This window comes from Trichoplusia ni, chromosome 8 (assembly GCF_003590095.1).
Source record: "Trichoplusia ni isolate ovarian cell line Hi5 chromosome 8, tn1, whole genome shotgun sequence".
Lineage (NCBI taxonomy): Eukaryota > Metazoa > Arthropoda > Insecta > Lepidoptera > Noctuidae > Trichoplusia > Trichoplusia ni.
Window position 1 is genome coordinate 8,789,868 of NC_039485.1, and position 23,140 is coordinate 8,813,007.

The following is a 23,140-nucleotide window of genomic DNA, read 5'->3' on the forward strand; positions in this document are numbered from 1 at the left end:
GTAGCACTGTGTTATTGCCACCAATGGAGGCGAAGCGTTATTCTCAAGTGAAGTTCCGTTTTACTCAATATAATATGTTACATTTTAGCCGGTAAATTAAATATTTTCCAAAATAACGCTGTTAATAATTTTAGGAAGAAATTTTGAATTAACTTTAACGCTAAGTTCACAAATCCCTCCATAAAATACGGTTCCTTTTTATTTAACACTTTTCAGTACAGGAATTTTGTAATAACTTGTGAATTTAATATGTTATATTCTTGTAATGTATTTTTTTAATGAAACCATAATTATTTTAATATTTTTCATAAACTTGTGCAACATTTAAAAATAGAAACAATTTAACATGTTTCTTCATAGAATGAACTACGCGAAACGTCTGACGTACCGTTTTCAGAAGAAACAAACATGAAGTTAGCTGACAGTTAAACCGCTGAGTCTCGAAGTTTTACCGCGACATTTTCGCGCGGAAAGCCGGGCGTTATCGAGCCGTGAAAAGCTGAAAAGTATCATGTAAAGTTAAAAATTACAATAAGTGTAAAGATTTTGCGTATATTCAGTGAATACAGCCTTAAATGTCACCAAAATACAGTGTAATCCGTAGTATTTGTGTTGAAAGTTGGGACATCGTATCTAGTGCACAAGCAAAGTACGTTTTGTGTAATTTGGAATAATTTGTGAATGACCAGGTATGTTATAGATTCATATTTGGTTTTTCAGTAATATGATTAATCTTACTTTATAAAATACATTAAAAGAAATCTTGAGCTTGTAGGCATAATTAGGTTATAAACCTTTGGTGGGCGATAAGCCAAGCCAATTACATTGTCAACGGTTATGTCGTATTAGAAGGATTTATTTCGTTTTCAATCGTATTATTTTGATAAAATATAGGTAATGTGATGATATTGTATCGTCCGTATGCTATTTTTATCAATTTCCATAAGTGGATGTGCCGAGAAACCCAAGCTTGCGACGTGTCTAATGGCGCTGACGGGAGAATTTCGCGCGCGATTGTGACGGATTCGTGGCATTTTTTAACGCTTCTCTTTCAATTATATTAGTGTTTTAATGATGCTTAATGAAAGTTAATGTTTCCTAGTGAACGTAAAACATTATATTATAAGAATTATTGGTTTAAATCCATTAAATAACAGCCTCTGAAAAAAATCTCCCGCCAATCAGCAGGGGGCACGCTGCGGGATTCTTTGCTCTGAAAGGGTGTTTAGCTGCTATTTATTTTATAATTAAGTAATCTATACGACTCTAGAGAGCTCGCTATTAAAATAGAATGCTTGCGTTTTACGATAAATTTGGAATTATGCCCTCAATTACGGTTGTCAAGTGACATAACCCTATTTGTAAGTTGAACATGACATGCGGTAATTTCAGTCTATTATATTAAACTTAGATGACCTGTAACAGTATAATTGTATACCATACTATATCATGCTTCTATTTTAGGCTGAGGAGATAGAGTGCCAGTTGTCTGAGTCCAACTACAATGGCACAAACTGGGTAAGTACAGTGTTGTTCCTTCTACATCCAATTCTGACCTTGGTGATGGCTATTTACTTACTTACTATCACCTCCTCTCCTTTACAGTTCCGTCTGTGAATCCAGTGAAAAGCGCTTGACCTTGAAAAGAAAAAGAAATTCCACTGACGATGAGGTTTGTATCTTTATTGCATCTTTTTGTGTTGTTGATCAACACAGGTGTATGACTTGCTCTGTATGTTGCAGTTGGAGAACATGCCACCGCTGAAGATCTCACCAGTACTTGAAGAGGAACTTAATGACCAGCCAGCTCACAATGTAGTGGTAGAATCATCATCCTGCTCTAGTGATGATGAGGGCTCTCAGTATGGGGCTGTTGACCAGCCAAGGAGCGTATATACAGACCTTGATTATAACCCAGATAGTTTTTTAAGCCCACCAAGTATATCTGACCTTCCAAATTGTGTTCTAAGCCCTCTGGAGAATGTGGCTAGAGGCGAGTCCACACCACACTCTAATAAAAGGCCCAGGTATGTTCAGAGTCCTTTTGAACCCCCTATTACCTCCCCAATCAATATAGACCACACCTTCCACACAATGTAGCTGCAGGTTCAATGTAAGTGTAAAGTTTACTGTCCCACTCACTAGAGTTAATATTATGAAAACATAACTTGTACAGAGATACAGCTGTCCAATAGCAAACCCATTGCATATATACTAATATGTAACTAGCTTAAATAGCTGCCACCTCATAGTATAATAACTATGTATGTTTTTGTTTTACTACAGAGCCAAGTCTATGTATAGGTATTTCACTATTGACCTTCCTAAAGTGATAGTGAGTACACACCTATGTGCATAATAAACAGATCATTACAACATACTGATGTCTCATAATAACCTTCACAAGACCTGTGTTGTTTAACATACGCTAAGTTCAAAACTCTTTTGCAGCACAAGTAAGATACCATGCCCAACATTGCCAAAACGCAAGTGTCCACTACCAAGGCTGTCCTGGGCGGACCCAGGTGATGTGTGGAACAGCATGTGTGACTGTGATGCCAGATCTAGTAATAGGAAAAACCCAAATATGTTTGACAATCACCCTAATCTACAGCCTAGGATGAGAGCTATACTACTGGACTGGCTGAATGAGGTGAGAACTTCTTTTTATTTCTAACATACACTCTTGATTGACAATACAAGTAGACATTCTGGTAGAGATATATTTGTTAAAAATAGTAAAATAGGTAGTATAGTTCAGTGCCAAGTATTTGTGGAGTATGATTTACATAATCTTATAGGATTTTTTGGGAAAAACCGGTTCCTGTTGGAAAAATTTGTGTTATTTATGAATACTCTTTTGGCAATATCTTAGCTAAGCCAAAGATCTAGAGATAACAGCATATAATTACTTATCACAACAAAAAGTTAAATGATGGATGAATGAGTGATATGTTAGTACTTTAAGAATGTATAATTTCTTATGTGATTAGATTGTTTTAAATTTTGCGTGTTGTTTCCATGCGGCATTTCAGTGATTGTAAAACAAGCAAAAGGTAAGGAATCCTTAACAATTGCACATGTATGAAAGTAATGTAATATCGAGGTCATTGACCTATTTTTTGCCGTGTCCAATGACCTCTTAACCAACGCGTTCACGAGATACCTCCTTCGTCGTTTTCCCGCTTTATATGTGTAATTATATTATTCAGTAATATCAGGCTACAGTATTGGTAGATTTAATTGTTTTTACAAGGTCGTAATCGCATCACAAATCCCACGGCTGGAGATGTCCATTAGAGGCAATGACCTCTTGATATTAGGCGGTCGTATCGTCAAATGTTCTCTACGCTTCTGCAATGGTGATACTAAGAACAACGCTATCCCGCTCAATGACTCAGTTACTAAGCAATTTTATTTTGATGATTTTAATGAATCCCGAAATGAATAGTATACATAATATATTTATGTTGTAAGTGACTTTCAGTGGTAATGTAACAGCAGGGAAGAAGTCGTAACGGTTTCGAAGATTCGTCAATAACGGCCACTGAAATAACATGTACTTATTGAATTGGAATTAGCATTAAAATTTAACACTTCGGTATAAACGCAATCGCTTCAAACTACGTATGGAATCGGTTACCCACTTGCATCGCACAGCTCCTTACGCTTAGCAAACTTTGCTTCTTATTAGATAAGAAGCATAGTATTTACGTGCACTACAGTGCAGCAGGTATTAATTTAATTTGTTGTGAAAGTAGAACACTTCAATTGTACGACAACTGATAACGCCACTAAGATTATAGAAAAGTAGTGTGCAAGAAGTTCTAAGCTTAGAAATGTGGACTGATGATCTTTATCAAGCTTACTATTGCCTAAATAAACACTCGGGAAATTAAGAACGATATTTACGCATGCATAACGAAACTCAAATCCGGAAGAGTATTAATCATTAAAAGTTTACTTCATTGTGTAAAAATAATTTATTTGACTATTTCTTAACATACATGTGGCACCGCCGCAATATTTCTACAACAGCAAACACATCGTCCACGTTGAAAATGTCTCTCGTGACGAAGTTATGTGCTGAGAAAGCACTTAACGTGGTTCTATTTAAATTAGATACAAACGTGTTACGAAATCTGCTTAGCGGCTTATTTTTTTATTATAACCGCATTAATCTTTATTCCGTAGAGTAAGCACAGAAAAACAGACAAACAAAAACCTTAGCTTAAATAAACATCAGATGCGTGGAGAAAATCGTCAAATGATATAGGTAATTAGACGGTAATCGATTTCGTACGAAGCAAACTTAAATAAAACGACGGCTTTTCGTGCAAACAAAAAAAAACGTTAAATGTAATGGGCTAATGTCTTCAATGCCATATCTATGCATATATTATGTGTGCAACAATAACGTTAAGGGCGCTGACACTGGGGTTCGTATTTCGGCTTAGGGCGTTGCTAGATGGAACTAGGGCGCGAAATCAGGTTTTGATTAATGCATGTTAAAAGCTGTCCGCTCGGTACGGACCTGCTTGTGCAACGGTCGCAGGATTACAATACTGTACTTGCTTTTCAAATGCCAACATGCGATACAAAATTCCAGAAATCCGTTTATTGATTTAGTTTTCATTTTGCGTTGCTGATTTCGCCTTATCGCCATAATGTAAGTCTTCCATGTTAAATAAATAAATAACAATTACGATCTACAAAACATCCGTATTGTTGTATTCATAAGCTACTTATCCTTCCCCAGTTTGTTCTTCTCACGTAACTTGAGGTGTATTTCATCTCTTTTTTTTTATTTTACGGCGGATTTTTGTGGTATGTGGTCGGAACTTTATCAGTAGGTAGATAACTGTCTCCCAACTTATTTATATAACAGCAAGCTTTTTGCGATCGCTTGCCTTTTGATTGAACGACTATTCACGCGCATTTTGTGGTCGGTTTTCCTCAACGTGAGTTAACAGTATCATATCTTGTAGTGTACTTCCGGCTCACTGCTGTTTTAAATAAATTAGTGACGTCATAAGTTAATATAGTTGTTATTTATAAGATATAGGTCAGTACTGCTGAGGCACGGTAATCAACAATCCTGTTTTGTTCCCATTTAATTTATGCCCAGTCAAAGTATTGACGTCATATGCCTTAAAAAAAGTACTCTACGATTTAAAATTAATCTATTGTCTTGCATAAAGTCGTTGATCAAAGCATAAATATCTGTACTAGCCCAAATATCGGTGAAATGGTCAGTTACGATTTTTTGACTTATAAGCGACCTGTAACGAGACTCAAATATGAACTTAGAAAAGTAAAATGGAGAGAGTAACAGAAACATCTAAGAAAGTTACCAATTCACCTAATTGTTGCCTTAGCCGAAATTAATCTCGCTGTGAAGTCATTAAGACGTCCGGGCGTCCGGGACAGATAACCCTAGCTCGAGAGAGACAATAATAACACTTATGCTACTTACACGTCCATTTAAAACATTATTAATTTATGGCATATAAAATGGTTACCATCGTATGTACCTCTTGATAGGTAGACGAGCATAATGACTCATTACATTGTTGGTTACTTATGTTACTCTTAAGATAGAGCTTATGCCAAAACACCCACAGACTTATAAAAATAAAAATGTTGTTAGTATACGACAGATAATTTCTATCAACAGGTATGCGAAGTCTACAAACTGCATAGAGAAACATTTCACCTCACGGTGGACTATGTGGACCGATATCTATCGAACACTGAAGACGTGCAGAAGGGCAGGTTGCAGCTAATAGGTACAACATACAAAAAACCGCATGTAATTAAAATAAACAAAAAAAGGTTCGGTATTACGAAAACCTTCAATTACAGGTATCACATGTCTCTTCATAGCTGCGAAAGTGGAAGAAGTGTACCCGCCTAAGATCGGCGAATTCGCATACGTCACAGACGGCGCTTGCACCACAGACGAGATCTTACTGGAGGAGCTACTGATCCTTAAGATCCTGTCGTGGAGCATCACACCTATCACCATCAACAGCTGGCTGAACGTGTACATGCAGCTGGCGAGCGAGGGCAGGAGTGCCAAGCGCAGGCTGCTCGGCGAGAGCGACGTGGCCGCGAACGCATTGCGGAGCTACACATTCGTGTTTCCGCAGTATTCATCATTAGAATTTGTGATATGTGGACAATTAATAGACTTAGCAGTGTTGCATGTAGATGTGAATCTGTTCGCGTATAGTGCGGTCGCGGCCGCGGCTATAGCTCACGCTTTCACCAAAGAACTAGCCATCAGGGTGTCGGGTAAGTTCATCGTATTTATTAAAATAATATAATAATTATTACTACTTACTAACTTATAAACAGTCAATAGTTAAAACAATAATACAGCTGAAATCCTTCATATGTTGTCTGTAAATACATATTAATTATACTTTATAATAAATAAATATAAGATAATAAAATGAGTGGTAGTGCAACATGCAAGGTGATTAAAGTCCATTATAATGGAAATTGGTCATAGTCATCGTTTTATAGTCAGATACATGCTTCTTACAGCAAGAATTGGCGCTCTACCTTAATAGGGCGAAAAATAAGTGACATGTCAAAGAGTACTTTGTTAAAAAATAATATTATGATTCGTTGATAAAACAGGGTATAATTGGGATGTGCTGGAGCCCTGCTGGCGGTGGCTGGCGCCCTTCGCGAGCGTCATCCGCACCGAGGGCTCGGTGTGTGTGGTGCGCGGCGGCGACGGAGAGTTCCTGCAGGCCGCCGGCGGACTCGACCTCATCTGCCCCGACGTCAACCTTGACGAGAGCCACCGCATACAGTCGCACAACGTCACCCTTGACATGTTTGTGAGTACAATAGTCTTTAAACTCGCAACTAGTCAATAAAAAAGCAATGACTCAAGATGAAATCAGAATGAAAAAAGAGTTTATCATTCTTATGGTTAGGACATAATGAACTGCTACACCCTGACCTATGACCTCAATATACCACAACACAATACTTATTTTTAACAGGATAAGGTATACCAGATAATGGTAGAGCAACAGTCGGTAACGCAGACGACGAGCGAGGCGGCAACGTCTCAGGAGAGCGAGCACATCTACCCGCCCACCCCGCCCGCCTCCGACCACAAGAGCCCCAAGACGCCCACCACCAAGACCCCGTCCACGCGACACCTGTCACCCCCGCCCGAGGCCCGGCGCCTCTCTACTGAGTGATTCACATTTTATATTAAGGTGTGTTCACTCTCAGTTTGCAAAAACAGTTGTTTAATACTCTATTGGTACAAAGATACTTAACCGCGAACAGGCCAAAGTCATCAGTTCGTTATTTACACTGTTGTATAGAAATATCATCAAATATGAAAATTAAAACTTTTTAGGTAATCTGATTGATCAGTAAAGTAAGCTAAAGTGTATTCTTACTCGGAAAATTCTCATGAAAACTTGACTTGGATATATTTACACTAGTTGTAATCTGCGATGCAGCTCTACATGTAGAATACATATAAATTTTTAGCAACAGTAGGTAGTTATAAACTTAATACTAATAGCTATTATTAGGACTCGATTTGACGACTATTCGACTATGAAACCAGACACAATAATTAGTAATAATACCTCATGAGTACTCTTTAAGTACAATTTTAAATTAAAGTTGTAATAACTTTATCTAATACAGTTAAATTGTCATCACATGTCAACCCACAAGAAATAGGTTACACGGTTAACTCAACTTAGCACACATATTGATTTGGAAACTATTGATAAAATAGCCATAAATAATCTTTTAATGACTTGAAAGTATTACAATCCGGCCGCAATAGTATCTCTCTCAAATGGATGTGTTTTGACTAATGATAAGTTTCTAATGCTTGTGTGCTGTGGGGCTGCTTATTAACATACTAGGCTCTCATATGGCAGTTGCAGTGTGCATGATACTAATATTTCAATTGAGATGAGATAGAGCCATTAAAACAATTAAATATTTTCATTGACGCTATTTTTGGGGTGTGAAAAGTAATGGCTGGTTAATAATTTAGTAAAAAAAACTTGTTGCACCTTTTTTAGAACAAAAACTCTGTTAAGGTACTATTTCGTAACATAAGGCGCTCAAGTGTCTATAATAAAATTTGTGAAGAAGTAATATTGCAAAAGATTGATCTATATATTTTGAAAGTTTTTATTTATGTTTACATTTTAGTCATAAGAATGTTTAGTATTACGTCACTGTTAAATTATAATATAACAATGTTTCAGGACTGTTAAAAATATTTGTTCCTACTTTGAAAACTAATAATATTTTAATGGATGATATACACTTGTGCCACCAGTTAATACTGCTTAAACATTCCATATTTTATGTTATCACTAACATCATGTTTAAGTAGACATATCCACCGTTTTAATTTAAATGTTCATGTAGAGTAGATAGATTTTTTCATTTAACTTGTGATAAATCTAAGGTAACATCTTTACTACAAACAATATTGTGGTATGTATCGCAAAGTTCACATCAAACTAGTTATGTGAATGCATAATATTGTATTTTTTGTGTAAATAGAAGTAAAAATGCATTACAATTAATCATTTTTCAATCAATATTATATTCTGTATCTAATCTCTTGATAAGTGTACCACCCTGTGACCTTATTCTCATTACAAGATGTTTTTACCTTTATTGTAGCATTACCTAACCACTCGTTACTAAACAATCATTTTCTTTTTTATATCCCCACTATATTATTGAGTTTAACATCCAAATCAAATGTCGCGAAATATATATTTAATAAATTACTCCTACTTAATAATTAATTTAATGCTTAGTCCTTGATTTTTTTCGACTCTTTGTAAATATGTGAAAATGTAATTTATTGATATAATAAATTGATAAAAAAAAAGTTCACGAGACTGATAACTAAGAGCTTTGATTGAGTCAAAAACGTTTTAATTGATAAAATCTTATGATTATTGTGAATATATGATTGGCTTATTTTAACCAAAGACTGCCACATACTTGGAAAAGTCGACGTACTATTTGTGTTTTCGGCATACTTAGAAGTGGTGGCATTTCTTAAACTGTCATAATATTTTTAAAGGAACTAAATGCATGAAATTTATGCTTGACGATAATATTTTTAGGTATTAAGCAAAAAATATTAGTAATCAGTCTTAAGATGTATCATTATTTCTGAGTATATTGAATAAACAGCTTGTGTCTTATGTATTCGATTTGTATAACATGTTATGTGATATATTTTCTATGAGTATGGGAATGCATGTGGTCCAAGTGCTAACTTTCTATTTCATTAGTGTTAGCTCAATGTAGGTGGACTTTATGATGTTCCTACATTGAACTACCACTTGGGTCTTTGACATGTGACTTTTTTTGCAAAGTGAAATGATTCTTTATTTATCATTTAATGCGTAATGTGTGATTACAAATGTAAATAAATACACAAATCTTGGCTAACACCTTTCAAGTAACAGATAATTTGTATATGTTTAATGCGCCGAACACACCCTACATCTGAGCTACTTTAGCCATGTATATTCTCATAGCTATGACTTTTTGAACTGTTCCCTATCTGAATCTATTGTTTCACTCGATTACTAGTATATGTAAAAATATCTGTTGTACAAAATCGTATGCACCATATTGTATGGATTTATTATATTTGTAACAACTAACATTGTACAGTGTACCTAACTCTAACAGAACCGGGTATTGTTCGTTTTAGAAAAATTCTGTAGAAGTAAGTTGAACGATTACGCTTATCCACAAAGGCGAACGCTCGCCTTATAAATAAGACTTAGATTTGTTACTTTATATTAAAATAATTTAAAATTATATTCTTAGTAGGAAATGATTAGATTTTTAGAACTAAGTTATTTTTATATCAATTTATTGAAGTTAATATAAAAAGTGAATGAAACGACAATATTGTATCCCGGATTTCATTGCATGTGATCTCATGTCATGTATAAAAGAAAATCGGATGTTATTGTGCAATAACTGCATTGATCACATTTTTGTATGTACAGTTAATTCACGGCGACATAGTATTAAATAAATGGTGTTGATTATTTAAAAATATGTTTTTATTTATTTTTGCCACCCTCGGCAATTACTAAACAATATTATAAAACAAAGTACATCTTTATAACAAAGGTACCTGATTTTCAAACTTTGTACTGTTCTTTATTATAATTATATAATAACAATCAACGACATTAATCTCCAACGGATTATTTGTAAAAAATGCTTACGTACTAGGGCCGCGGGTCCGCCATTCTGAAAGAAAAGCGAAAGAAGCATTTAATAATAATAGAAGTGGTATTTAAATGACACAATGTAATTTTCAACAAAGTTTTCGTAGGCTGGTATGTCTCTTCAGCCAGAGTCGCGCAGAGTATGCGCGAGCGATCCCGCTAAAGCAGTAGAAGGGGCCCGGGGAGTTTTTAGTCGGTGGAAGTCCGACATATCCCCACGCCGTGCCCTCGACGTGGGTTGAAGACATTAGCGTCTCACCCCGGGAAAAAAAGGCTGATGTCTCTTGGCTTAATAAAAGGCTGCTCAATTCTGGTCATAACGTGATGGTACTTACAAGTGTATGCTGATCTGTGGCCCGGCCGTGACAGAGGACGCGTCCTGCGGCGTCAGGAACACGAACTGCCGGTTTGTATTGTGTAGCGCATGGTCTATCAACAAGTCCATTACTATCTTCCTATTCACGTTGTCCTGAAAAAATCGGTGAAGTAAAGTTTCGGAATTGAAGGCATAATTTTAAAATTTTTGAAACACTTCTGGAGCATAAGCTACCATTCACTGGACTGCGAAGGGCAGATGATGCTTCAAAGCAAGGTCGACTTTGTTGTCTACTTCAGACGTCGCACTGATTTCTAAAGGATTTGAATAGGGATTTTGAAAAAATATTGAGATCTTTCAGAACATTGAATCTATACTTTCTAGATTCATATCATAATGAGGTAAAAGTAGGTAATAATGTTAGAGGTAATTTTCGGATCCGCTGAACTGATTTCGGAACTTCTTATTCCAATAGGTAGGAAAGATATCATTTTGAGTGTGTCACTATAACGAATAGTTAGGGGTTATCCAGAATATAATATTCCCTCGCACCATGAAGACGTCGAACTCGTCCATGAAGCAGAAGGGCAGCTCGACGCAGTCCCAGAGCGCCATGATGAAGGCCACGGTGGAGTAGGAGCGCTCGCCGCCCGACAGCGACGACGTACTGGCCGCGCGCCGCGCCTCGCCCTCGCGTCCAGAGCACACGATCTCCAGCGTCGCCGCGCCGTTGTCGATGTCCATGCGGCCCTGACACGTGACCATGCGATACATTAGTCTGGACTTATGGACTTTAAGAGAGACAGCGACACAGCATCGATTACAGCATTTTAAAACATGTAAAAGTGAGTATATATCTTACTTTTAGAGAAAAATATTTCTTTTAATACGTAAGTTTACCAAAAACGTCGCAAAAATATCAGGCAGGGATAAAAGAAAAAAGTCATTTCGATGTTTCCCATTAGACTAATTTTACGACAGCGAAAATTTGAGTGTATGTGTGTTACCGCTATACACTCGAATCGTTAAACCGATTTTAACTAAATTTAATTTGGAAGTAACTTACACCTGTATAAACACAATCTTATCTATTATCCGAAATGTGTAAACCATGGGCCGCAGCTACCATAGACATAAAACAATATCGATTCACGGAAAAAGTATAAGCCTATATGGCGACCAAGTATAAATAAAAGCTTTGCGATACAACTCACCGAGTATCCTCGCAGTGTAAGCATAGCTTGAAAGCTGTGCTGCACTCGCCTGGCGATGCTCGTCTGTACACTGTAGCAGAACTTCAGATGCTTATCAGTTGTCACCTTCATCTGTGAACGACATGTATTAATTATTTAGTCATTCCTACCCAATTAGAAGACAGAACCTGATGAGATTCGAAACCGAAACTCAGCTCTGTCATGTTGAGAGTAAGTTCATAATATTTGTCTTTTTCTACAGGCTTGCTTAAGGTAATATTCAAAACGATCGCTTTAGTAACGCCGTTAAAAATAGTGGCACCACTGCAGGGTTTCCTCACGCAACTATTGGCAGGACCCTTAAGTAAGGCTCCAGACAAGCGAACTGGGCCCCGATGAATGAATGAAAATTGTCTTAAAATGACACTTTTCGTATTAACAGAATAGCTTAAATTCAAATTAAATCCAATTGCACGTCATTCATCGGCCATTGTAAATGTCAGAATCGGGGCCCTAGCTTGACTGTGTAGAGCCTACGAATGTAACTCACGTCGTCGATGAGCGTCTTGAGCCTCTCGAGCGTGAGCCTGGTGCGGCGGTACTTGCGCTCGACCTGCAGCAGCCGCTCCGTGACCTCGGCCTCCGTCAGCCCGTCGCTGCGGATCGCAGACAGCTTCAGTTGGATCTTCTTCAACTCGTTCGTCACTATCGCTACGTCTCTGTTTATAAAAATCGACTCATGTTAGATTATGTTTTATCACATAAGTTCATTAAAATAGATAATTGTGATATTATTGTTCAACTTTTGCGCAACGCCATCTGTTCTCAAACTAAGCAAAGCAGTCAAGAATTTGTCCTGGGTGGGCATCGAACACACGAACTCTGGTATAGCAATTAGAGCCACTAACCACTAGATCAACAGAGCAAATCACCTCTGTATCCGTATAACCAGCTTTTTAAAGCTGCATAATATTAGTAGACAAATTGTTACACTTCTGGTTCTTTAGAATTAGTATGTAGTCATCTACTTCCAGCACAAACAAACATAGTCCCATTACCGCTAAATGACAGCCACTAATCTCGTCAGCAAAAAATGTCTTGCAGTGCAGTTCCAATAAAAAATCATGAGCGATGATGGGTCACTAGCACATCATTATCGTCTTATATGGTACTAAAGTTACTATCATACAAACATCCCCTATAGATTGTTGGTACCACATTACCTTGGATTTTCTACCCTAGGGCAGAGTCGTTGTGCAGCCTCAATCTTCTTGTTGATGTCGTTGCGCTTGTCCCCGAGTATGACCTCGACTTGCGTCATCTTGATACCGTCCTCCCGAAGCCGTTGTTCATACATCTTTCGCTTAGTCACACCTTGATCCAACTTCATTTGTTCCTGGTCTATCTCTTCCTATGCAAAAAGAAACTGAATATGTTAAACGTGAAACTCGAACCCATTTTATAGCGTGATTTGGAAATCCAAGTAAGCGGTTTAATATCTTAAGATTAATTTCATTATTATGCAAACGGACGATGTTTTGCCGCTCATCATCTTTTTTTTTTTTACTGTCCCTGATTCTTAATTTAACCTATAAGTAGCAACATGACTGCTTACTCGCAAGTTCCTGCAATTCGTGGTGACTTCAGCCAGCTGGTTCTTCACCGACCTCATCTTGGTTTCGTACTCCTCAATTTTCTGCCGGTATTGCGCCTGTTTCTTCGACAGCTCTTCCACTTGCTGGTTGAGAGTGTTCATTTTCTCTTTTGATATGTTCAATTCGTCCACCTAATTAAAATTTTATGGTTTTAAACGAAATTAACATTCTGATTAGAACTGATACAATTTGTGCATTTCTTTAAACATTTTTGTATGAAACTAGCTGACCTGGTAATCGTTGTTATGCCATATGATAATAAGACAAATGAAAATCGATTCGACACGAGAATTTTATACATTAGATACAGGTTTGTGCTATGGAAAATCTTTTTTCTGAAAAACTACTAGTCGACATAATTTACTTATTTATTTAAACTTTCATGTACAATTGTGGTACATAGAGCGGACTTGATGGCGAAAAGCATTTTCTACAAGTCGACCTTTGGGTCAAAGTTAAGAACCAACAAGAGCAAAAGATAAACTTATAACTGCTTAAGAGCCATTTGACATTTTCGATTCATTGTATTTTTGTAGTCGTTTAATGAAATAGATTCCTGAATTATTATTTTTTTTTATACGTGTTTTTTGGTTGAAATACGAAGTAATTATGAAAATAAAATTATTCCAAAATAATCTATGTTCTTTAGTAAATCAAACCCTATAGTTATTTTGACAATATTTGCATAAAATTTGTCAAAATATCAATTTGAACATCAGTCTAAATCACAATAAATTAAACGTAAGTGTGCACCGATCAGAATAGCGCGAGCGCTCGTCGTGGAAGGACCTGTGCAATTTTTTCCGTCGTCCCGATTTCCTAGCGCTCACGAAATAAAGTGAATATTATACTACGACCACATAATTTTGATCCGCTTTGTATTTTTTTTTCGAAAGTTAAGATTTTGTTTGTTTTCACATATTGTTAAGATGTGTCTTTTTTTGTAAAATAATTATATATTTTTTTTATTAATTCTTTGTAATAAGTAAGTAGGTTACATATCAGTTGTCTGGTAAAATATATTTATTTTTTTATTTTATATTTAACATTGATTTATATTATTTTATATGTAGATATCGGAAATTAAGTTATTTTGTTAGTATTTTAGAATGAGAAATCGTCTAAACCGCATGGAAGAGGGTAGCACTTTTGTATCTGATCCGACGTAGACGACAAGGAAACACCGGCCCCATTGTACATTCACCCCGTGTTCTATTTTACCATTTTTGTTAAGTATCATTTGCTACAATATTTTACATAATACCTATCGTGTTTTTTATTTATTTAGCGTAATGTGTAAACGCATTACGGTAAATAAAATATTTAATTTTTCATAATCTATAATTTTTACCAAATCATATTACGATAACGGCTCAAGATTGTTTCGTCGGTCTTGACTCTCGTGTTGCACTGTTTATATTGCATTCGTGTGACTCGCTACGCACACATAGACAATGACGCACTCTTTTGCCTAAACTTGAGCGCAATCATTTTGTGAAATGGCTCTTAAGTGATTCGATCACATGTTAAGCTACGCTTGATGCAGTTGGTCCGTAGATGGGTGACCATCTTTGTCATAACGAGTTCCTCCATCTTCGGAAGGCACGTTAAATTGTGGGTCCCGGCTGTTATTCCTACATGTTTGACAGTCGTTACAAGTAGTCAGAAGCTTGAGTCTGACAACCAGTCTAACCAAGGGGTATCGTGTTGCCCAGGTAACTGGGTTGAGGAGGTCAGATAAGCAGTCGCTCCTTGTAAAACACTGGTACTTAGCTGAAACCGGTTAGACTGGTAGCCGACCCCAGCATAATTGGGAAAAGGCTAGGCCAATGATGATAAGTATAGTTACCAGCACAGCATACTGCGGCGCCTGCTGCAGCTGCAGCGCGGCGGCGGCCCCGCGCGCGGCCTCGGCCCGCTCGTGGCGCTCGCGCAGCAGCGCCTGCAGCGCCCGGCCCGCGCCGCGCTCGCCGTCGCGCGCGCGCGCCGCCTCCTGACACGCCTCCTCTGCCTTCGCTTCCAGCCCCTGGAGCGTCGCCTCAGCTTCTTTTATCTCGGCTAGCACTTGTCTGTTGGATTACAAACTTTACAGTACCTTTTTGATATAATATCGCGAGGTGTCTTATTTTCGTTATTGAGATTGTGAACGACAATTTTGAACTATAAAAAAATTAATCCGATGTTGGTCCAGGATGGAAAAAGGATGAAGGCTAGATCAAAGTGAGTTAAAGACAATCTTACAAATAAATCTCTTTTGAAAACATCTAGACAGAATTAAGTCAAGTTGACAACCATAACAAGTCCTAACTTATAAATTACAGAGTACTTAAGAAAATCCTATGGACACTAGGTGGAAATAAGAGCAAATACATTCTATAACTACAGAAACTAGTTGTGACTTACTTCTTTCTCTCGGCCGTACTGAGATGTAAGAACCGGCTGGTCCGGCCCGCGCCGCCGTAGATGCGGTAGTTGGGCGCGGGGTGGTACTCCGTGGAGTCCAGCGTCACGATCTTGGCGCAGTTCACCGGGACGTTCTCCTCCGTGTCCGATAGGCGGACCGCGTCATCTAAATGTATTTGTATGTTATCATTGTGTATTGTATCAGTTAGAAGATACGAAATAAAATTAAAGCAACATCACAACCGCACACGGTATGGCTTGTTGGTCTAGTGGTTAGTGACCCTGGGTTCGATTCTCACTCAGGACAAAAGTTTTTGTGATGATCACGATAATTTGTTTTTTGTGTGGGTGTTATTTATCTATATTATGTATTTAGAAATATATAAGTATGTATATCAGTGGTTAAGTACTCATGGTACAAGGTTTGCTTAGTTTGAGACTAGATGGCGTTGTGTGATAAGGAAGGGAATATTTACTTAGACTAAGATCATTTTGAGGAGCATAAAGCGTCAGGTCGCTCTATCGATTAGGTATTCCGTAGCTCACCGTGATCGGGCACGAGCAGCACACTCTCCATGGCCACGTTGTCGATGAGGAAGTTGGCGACGACGGGGTCGGCCACGTCCAGCGAGTCCAGCGCCGACACGAAGCCGGGCGCCGCCACGCGCGTGCGACGCACGTCGTGAGCGCGCGGCAGGAAGCGGCTGCACGTCACGCCCGGCTTGGCCGCGCTGCCGTACACCTGCCGCCCGCAATATATAGCGTGAGGATGTCTTCCGACACTGTCTCACAAGTTGACTAGCATCTCTGAGGCACTGACGGGGGAGGTAAAAAACAATCTACGACGTCGTATGCAATTTGTCGCTGATCGAGCTCCCGACTCCATGTGCAGTGCTCTCCAGTACTGGTTATTCCAGATTCGAGAGAGTCTAAGTAAAATTTTGACAAGAAATGACGACCTATTGGACGAACTCTGATGATCAAGAAGCTAGGAACGCGTCTAGCGGCTTCGACTTGCTTCAAGTGGTTGTAAAAGCTCTTCTTCATTATCGTCCGTCACCGAATGGTACAAATCAGGCGTTACAAATTTCACAAATTGCACACACATGACTATAAAACACTTACCTGATTCATTATCTGGATGAGTTTTCTTGAATCTTCAGCCGTATTCACGCAAAATGATTGGATGGAACCACCGAGAATATGTTCAAGGGCCCCGCCCCATCTTTTCTCCTTCACCTTCAGGTAAGCCCCTGTTATAAACACGGCATTTAATCTTCTACATTTAAATTCTAATTCACGGCGTTTAATTTTTCGCTTTATTTCGACACACGTTTATGTTTCATACAATTTTAGTACGACGGTACTTCGTTACATACCAATGGGTCCCTTCGGCGGTTTGGAGAAATGTCCGCGGTCGACGGCTGCCTTGACTCGCTGGCACAGCTCCACCATGTTACTGCCGTAAACTGCCAGCGAGTCGTCTCCCCGCGACTCTAACTCACGAAGCTGCTGCTTCAGTTGTCCTAAACAATGTTTATTATGCTCAGTTTATGTAACTGCGTTGTACTACGCTGATCGTCAATGATTCTTTGTAGGCTCGTGTAGCCATGCTAAAAAGTGTTTACCACTGTACTGCCTACGGTCCCGGTCGTAGCGCTACAACTAACAGTTTTTAATCATAATTATGACACTGACAAAAGTAAGTGTGTAGGGTAACCAAATTTTGGTAATTGATAAATTAATGACGACAAACTTGCTTGTGACATACATACCTACCTATCATGTAAATGTGTGTAATGTATGTTAATCTAGCTTTTTTTTATATTAAATGCTTTCGATAATTGCAACTAGTCTTGCAAGCAAAAATCATCCTCTTTTTTGAGTAGGTAAATGTGCGCACCAACACGGCTAATGGGGGAAAGAAGTGGAAGAACAGCGAGAAGTCTTAGATGTTAGACTAGTAATAATAACAGTAGTATCATACGTATGGAGTCGGCGTGCCTGTGCGCGCGCGCCTGCAGCTGGTCGGCGTGCGCCTGCGCGTGCGCGAGGTTGTCCCGCGCCTGCGCCGCCTCGTGCTGCGCCGTGTCGTAGCGCGCGCGCGCCGCCGCCGCCGCCGCCGCCAGCGCCGCCGCCGCCGCCTCCAGCTGCGCGCGCCGGGACTCCGCCGCGCCGGACCTGACCAGGCGGGCTTACATCAACAACGCAATGGAACGAAGCAACCATCCAAACCAACCAAATCCCCGTAGTATATCGAAGCTTAATTCTAATTGTCAGGGTAGAACATACTAACTGAAGAAAGCTTAGTAGTTTTTCTAGGAAATTTTAATCGTGAGCTTTTTTTTAGCCATTAGTGTCCCACTGCAGGGGTCTCCCTTAGGTTTTTCCACTCTGTACGGTATACTGCTTTTTCTTTCCATGCTCGTCGCGTCATCTCATTCGGGGCCGTCGTCGTAGCCGCTTTATGTTGGATGGAATCCAGTGGGTACATACTTTGGCCCAGGAATTATAGCAAGCTACGAACGTGAGGATATACAAAAATTATAGTTCGGTTATTTTTGATACTAAGTGAACAGGCAAAAGATCTTCAGTAATTACCTACATGTATTTCTCAATCCTGATTTGCGTAAAAGTGTCAAGATAAACTAAATAAACCTTTTTACTAAAATAAAAAATGACATTAAACGTATTTACCCAAAGGTCTGTATCTCTTTCTCTAAGTCGGCCACTTTCCTCTTCTCGCGGTTGAGGGCGTCCCCGTGCTTGCCGGCATCGTGTTGCGCGGCGCGGCGCTGCGCCTGCGCACTGTTCATCTCCGCTTCCAACGCACGCATTTCAGACTCCAAAGCCGACTTCTCCTCTGATTTCGCTTGAAGTAAACTCTTAAGCTCGCTACAGGAAAAAGGAGGTTTTTATTTTGGTACAACAGCTTGAAGAGGACTTCTGGTCAAAGGTTGTCCCTCCCTTTCATGCTTTTATTTTCTACATCTAAGTGATGGTAACATTTTAATTATTTTTTTCTAGTTTTGAAACAGTAACCAAATAATATTTTGAAATGTACTACACACATATGGGTTGGTGTATATCTTGGACTTTGGAGGGATAGTAAAATTCCAGTTAAACTTGAAGATTAATTTCCTTAATGCTTCTGAAATACTAAATGCTTTATTTTTAAGATTTACTATTTTTCGGGTAATGATTGGATGAAATGAACGGAAGGGAGTGTCCGACTTTTACTGGCTAAAACCCACCCAAGTTCCTTCCTTTGGCCTTCGTGTACCGGGGCCACAATAAACCTTTCGGATACTCCATTGCCCCGGATTACTTATCGATCCCGTGAGAAATAAATTAAATCAACTAACTCTATAGCAGTGCTATTATTTCCATAGTTCTGTTCCATCTGGCTCAGCTTCTCCCTAAGCTTGTCCATCTCTGCCTTCTGCTTGTCATACTGTTTCTGTATCTTGTTCACGTTCCTCTCCAAGTCCGTTACCTCGCTCCAATAGTACTCGTTCTGCAACGACTTTTCAATTGCCTTGATCTCATCGCGCGATCTCAACTGTTCATGGCTTGTTTTCCATTTAGTATATTCCTTTTCTAAGTCTGCACATGCCTACAAAAGTGTAAATTCGAATAAATAAAAGAGCGAAATAAAAAACCAAGAGCCTGATTTATTGATGCTTGATATTAGTTAGATACGTAGAAAAGAAGGAGTGTAGGTTTTTGGGGTTCCACAGCCAAAGGTTACAATCCTAAGGTAGAATCCTAAATCTAAGGTTCCGCTGTCTGTCTGTCCGTCTGCCGTTTGCTGATGGCTAGAAAAACGATGTATGTCTGATGCCACCACCAAAAAATAATGTTTAGGTAACAGTTGAGGATTTTGCAAAATGATGATAATATCACACGAATACAAGAATGAGTTCGCGATGCCTTTTCCCCTTCTAAAAAAACTTTTTGTTCTCTCTCGTCATAAAAACTGTGCTTATATCACCTCCCTTGTCTATTTTAAATCATCATTAGTCGTTTACTCCAGGATGAGGTATATTTTACGACTCACGTTCCATCAGAACGGCTTCAAACGGTTCTGTTTATTAGAGCGGTGGGTTGTAAAACGAATTTTCTAGCTTCGAAGTACGTTTAATGAAACAAAGTGGCATTCTTTCAAAAGTCATATATATTGTCTAACATTTGCAAGAAAATAAAACATAATTTTCGACCGACATAATACCTATTACTACACTTAACAATATTCCAAAATTAAACAAATCATTGTTTAATACCGTGTGCAACACTAAATTATAGTCTTTTTCTATATTTTGAATCTATTCTAGGATAGGTACTTCTGTAACTTTACAACATATTCTGTTTATTTATTACTCAGTTTTGATATCATAACACGTTGGAGTGCTACAGCTATTAGTATATAAATTATCACCATCGCGTTCACTCAACCATTGTAACTCTGCTTCAGACACAACATTAAAAACTTTTTGTCGAACTTCTATCTGTAGCCTTTCTGGCAGTTTCTGTACAGTTGCCGCCATCGCCGAGAAGAACAAACTAACAGGATCTTGTTCTACTTTTGATTCAAGGCAAGTTTTCAAAACAGCAAAAATTGAGTCCGTTTTTTGGTTGGAGATAGATACTTGTGAAGGCCGAGATGACATAGGTACATTCGCATTCCTAGATGGCGATATTGAGGATTGCATATCAAAATCCAGTTCATCATTCTCCTCTTGGTTATTTGTGTCGCTATTAGCTGCTCGTTCTGAGTTTTCTGGGCTTGCGAGTGAATATTTTAAAAAAGCCAATTCTTTTTTAAACTTTAAAGGACGTCTTGAAGCACCCGGTCCACCCTTTTGTGCGCGAGTTTTTAGTCCTTTTCTAAAATTATCTCTGAGTCGCGTCCACTTCTGCATGCATTCATTCACTGTAAAATGAAATGTTTTTATTTATTCATTTGCTGTAATAATTAATTAATATATTCTAACGCATTCCTTTCGTAAAATGGCAAATACTACAAACAGCTATTCATGATACCAAAAAGATTAGTTTTCTACCGTTAAGACGTGACTAACGCTACGATTTAAGATTCAAATTTTTATAACCTCAAATTTTGTAACGGAAAATGGAGAATAACAAGTGACGTCCTATACCTTGATGCTCAATATAGTACCTACTTATAAAGTAACCACAATTTATAAGCACGTAGGTATTTAGATAAACATATTTAATTTTCAAGAAGTAAAGACTTACAAAATGAATAAATTTATATAACGATGTTTCTTACCTGGAATTCCAATTTCGTTACTGATAATCTCCCAGGCGTTTTGCTTGCTTTGTTTATTACTGTAGTATCGCGAATTAACATCATAAATACAAGTATGTTTTTGCACCAACGATATCAGTTTTTCTTCTAAATCCATAGTGGAGTGGTGTCTACTCTTTTAGAATGAATGGACGTCTGGCCTCGACACGCGGAAGTACCCGATCTGATACGAAGAAATACGAAAGCAGCCGATCGCGTGCCGCGGTATCCGTTACGGGCAGACGATCGCATATCGCGGAACACGCCGCAACTCTTAAACTTAGGTCAATCAGCGCGGCTTAATGACAAATACTTTTTATACACTTACATATTTATGTATACTTTGTAGAGTTTTTGTTGTTGTTATTCATTTTTTGAATTACAAGCTAAGTGCTTTTGCAAATGGTCTCCAGATAATTATATTTTAAATAAATAGCTGTCTTAGTATGGAGTGCAAATTTTTAAAATAAATTATGTCCTTCCAAGTAAATAAATACAGTTATAAGACTTACCTCTTTTTTCCTGGTCCATATTGCAGTAGCCCTTTTACAATTGTCAAGTGCTCTAATGTAATTATTCTCCGTTTGATCTAAATTTGTAGCTCGACGGAACAGTGAATACTTTTTCTTTGCATCTGAAGCATGGAAACTTCTAGCATCATCTTGGTTTAGTACTGATATGGGATTGTCTACTTGGATATCATGGGCTAGTATTATAGCATTCACTTCTTCATATTTCTTTGATATGATGTCTCCTGGTAAAAAAGAGGAAGTTACATACTTTAGTGAATGTTCATATTATTATGTATAGAAATGTATTTAATGTATTAGCCTATATTCACTATGAATACAAAATATTATCATAAAGCAAGTATATATTTAAAAACATTCTGAATGCAGAGTTTGTTTGCAATTGGATATCACAAATTAATCTGAACTACATAGCCAGGCAGGAAATCATAGCAATCAGAAATTATGCTATTAAAAAGTAAACTCAAATGAACTAATATATATACCTGCTCTATTCAAAAGTACCAAAATCTTACATCAGAAAATAAAATACAGCCAGTGTTGACGGGAAGCTAGGGTTTAAATAATAGTAATTGTTTGTGTACGTACCAGCTGCGGACTTCACTTTGTAACTGGAGCCCCCCGACACATTGATATGTCTTACAACTGTTATGTAGTCACCATATATGTTGTGTTTGTAAGCTTTTGAACTGTTGTTCTTAATTTTAATCTCGATAGTCGCCGAATTTGCTCCTTTTTTAATGAAAGCTTAAAAAAACAATATTTATGTAATTTTTTATTATGAAATATATGATGTATTTCGTACACAAATATGCCAGTAAGTACGATTGGAGGCAACAGCATTAAAACTCGGTTCTTAGTAAGCAAATGCCGTTCATAGGTCTATGAAGTGTTGTAAACAAGTGTAAAACGATTATGGAAATAGTAATACTCACAGTGTAGATTACTTCCTCTGTTCGTATCAGACGCTCTGCCACCCAAACCAACCACCAACGCTGTTAAAACAGCACTTTTACCACTACCATTGCGACCGACGATAAAATTAACATTTCGATTTAAGTTTACTTTCAAATTGTCGTGACAAAAAAAGTTGCGAACATGAATACTAACGATGGACCCATCAGTATCCTCTTCAAAGATATCAGATGCCATTTTAGATTATAGTGTCTTAATATTATGAGCAATTAGAAAAATTGCGCCAAAAGTTCACACAAACATTGCGAGATTTGTTTATTTGACAGACAGCAACTTTTGGCATTCTTAAAAATGACAGGCTGTCAGAACTTTTCCTCCTATTGTTTTAAAATTCAAAGACTTTGGATTCTTGTTTTAAGAATGAGCCATTAAACTTCTCTTAAAAATGATTGGAAACGAAGACTTATTGTTCTTCATACATCAACCATGATATGGTCTCTGCTTTATAAAGATTAAGTTTTAACATTCCCTTGTTCC

At 38.0% G+C, this 23,140-nt stretch overlaps 3 protein-coding genes across 4 annotated transcripts; 1 reads left to right on the top strand and 2 right to left on the bottom strand.

Moving 5' to 3' along the window:
* Positions 1 to 407: 407 nt before the first annotated feature.
* LOC113496456 (G1/S-specific cyclin-E) lies at positions 408 to 10,102 on the top strand. Of its 2 annotated transcripts, none has more exons than XM_026875684.1 (9): positions 408 to 689; positions 1,465 to 1,518; positions 1,606 to 1,672; positions 1,744 to 2,027; positions 2,452 to 2,653; positions 5,678 to 5,789; positions 5,866 to 6,297; positions 6,649 to 6,854; positions 7,023 to 10,102. In XM_026875684.1, the coding sequence occupies exons 2-9, from the start codon at positions 1,505 to 1,507 to the stop codon at positions 7,224 to 7,226; spliced, it is 1,521 nt and encodes a 506-aa protein (XP_026731485.1). In that variant the 5' UTR covers positions 408 to 689; positions 1,465 to 1,504; the 3' UTR covers positions 7,227 to 10,102. The 2 variants fall into 2 exon arrangements, with proteins under 2 accessions (XP_026731485.1, XP_026731486.1); XM_026875685.1 differs by lacking the exon at positions 408 to 689 and adding an exon at positions 718 to 1,361.
* LOC113496771 (structural maintenance of chromosomes protein 6) lies at positions 10,092 to 22,958 on the bottom strand. Its single transcript, XM_026876092.1, has 19 exons — positions 22,624 to 22,958; positions 22,277 to 22,435; positions 21,671 to 21,912; positions 19,213 to 19,463; positions 18,545 to 18,742; positions 17,835 to 17,944; positions 17,227 to 17,373; positions 16,973 to 17,100; positions 16,394 to 16,589; positions 15,848 to 16,013; positions 15,402 to 15,513; positions 15,294 to 15,368; positions 13,405 to 13,575; positions 13,013 to 13,200; positions 12,340 to 12,508; positions 11,811 to 11,921; positions 11,149 to 11,346; positions 10,616 to 10,749; positions 10,092 to 10,302 (listed from the first exon to the last, which is right to left on the bottom strand). Exons 1-19 carry the CDS (start codon positions 22,838 to 22,840, stop codon positions 10,281 to 10,283), a joined length of 2,994 nt encoding a protein of 997 aa, XP_026731893.1. The 5' UTR covers positions 22,841 to 22,958; the 3' UTR covers positions 10,092 to 10,280.
* LOC113496457 lies at positions 20,006 to 21,295 on the bottom strand. Its single transcript, XM_026875686.1, has 2 exons — positions 21,141 to 21,295; positions 20,006 to 20,780 (listed from the first exon to the last, which is right to left on the bottom strand). The coding sequence occupies exons 1-2, from the start codon at positions 21,274 to 21,276 to the stop codon at positions 20,224 to 20,226; spliced, it is 693 nt and encodes a 230-aa protein (XP_026731487.1). The 5' UTR covers positions 21,277 to 21,295; the 3' UTR covers positions 20,006 to 20,223.
* Positions 22,959 to 23,140: the final 182 nt, after the last annotated feature.

Excerpts from the sequence above, each read along its gene's own strand:
- LOC113496456 (XM_026875684.1), top strand. Across the intron at positions 2,028-2,451 it reads CACTCTAATAAAAGGCCCAG|CACAAGTAAGATACCATGCC; the intron begins GTATGTTCAGAG and ends ACTCTTTTGCAG. Across the intron at positions 6,855-7,022 it reads ACGTCACCCTTGACATGTTT|GATAAGGTATACCAGATAAT; the intron begins GTGAGTACAATA and ends TATTTTTAACAG.
- LOC113496457 (XM_026875686.1), bottom strand. The coding sequence starts at position 21,276 with ATGGATTTAGAAGAAAAACTGATATCGTTGGTGCAAAAACATACTTGT. Across the intron at positions 20,781-21,140 it reads TAACGAAATTGGAATTCCAG|TGAATGAATGCATGCAGAAG; the intron begins GTAAGAAACATC and ends TTCATTTTACAG.
- LOC113496771 (XM_026876092.1), bottom strand. The coding sequence starts at position 22,840 with ATGGCATCTGATATCTTTGAAGAGGATACTGATGGGTCCATCGTTAGT. Across the intron at positions 16,590-16,972 it reads TCATCCAGATAATGAATCAG|GTGTACGGCAGCGCGGCCAA; the intron begins GTAAGTGTTTTA and ends TGCGGGCGGCAG. Across the intron at positions 13,576-15,293 it reads CGCCGCAGTATGCTGTGCTG|GTGGACGAATTGAACATATC; the intron begins GTAACTATACTT and ends AATTTTAATTAG.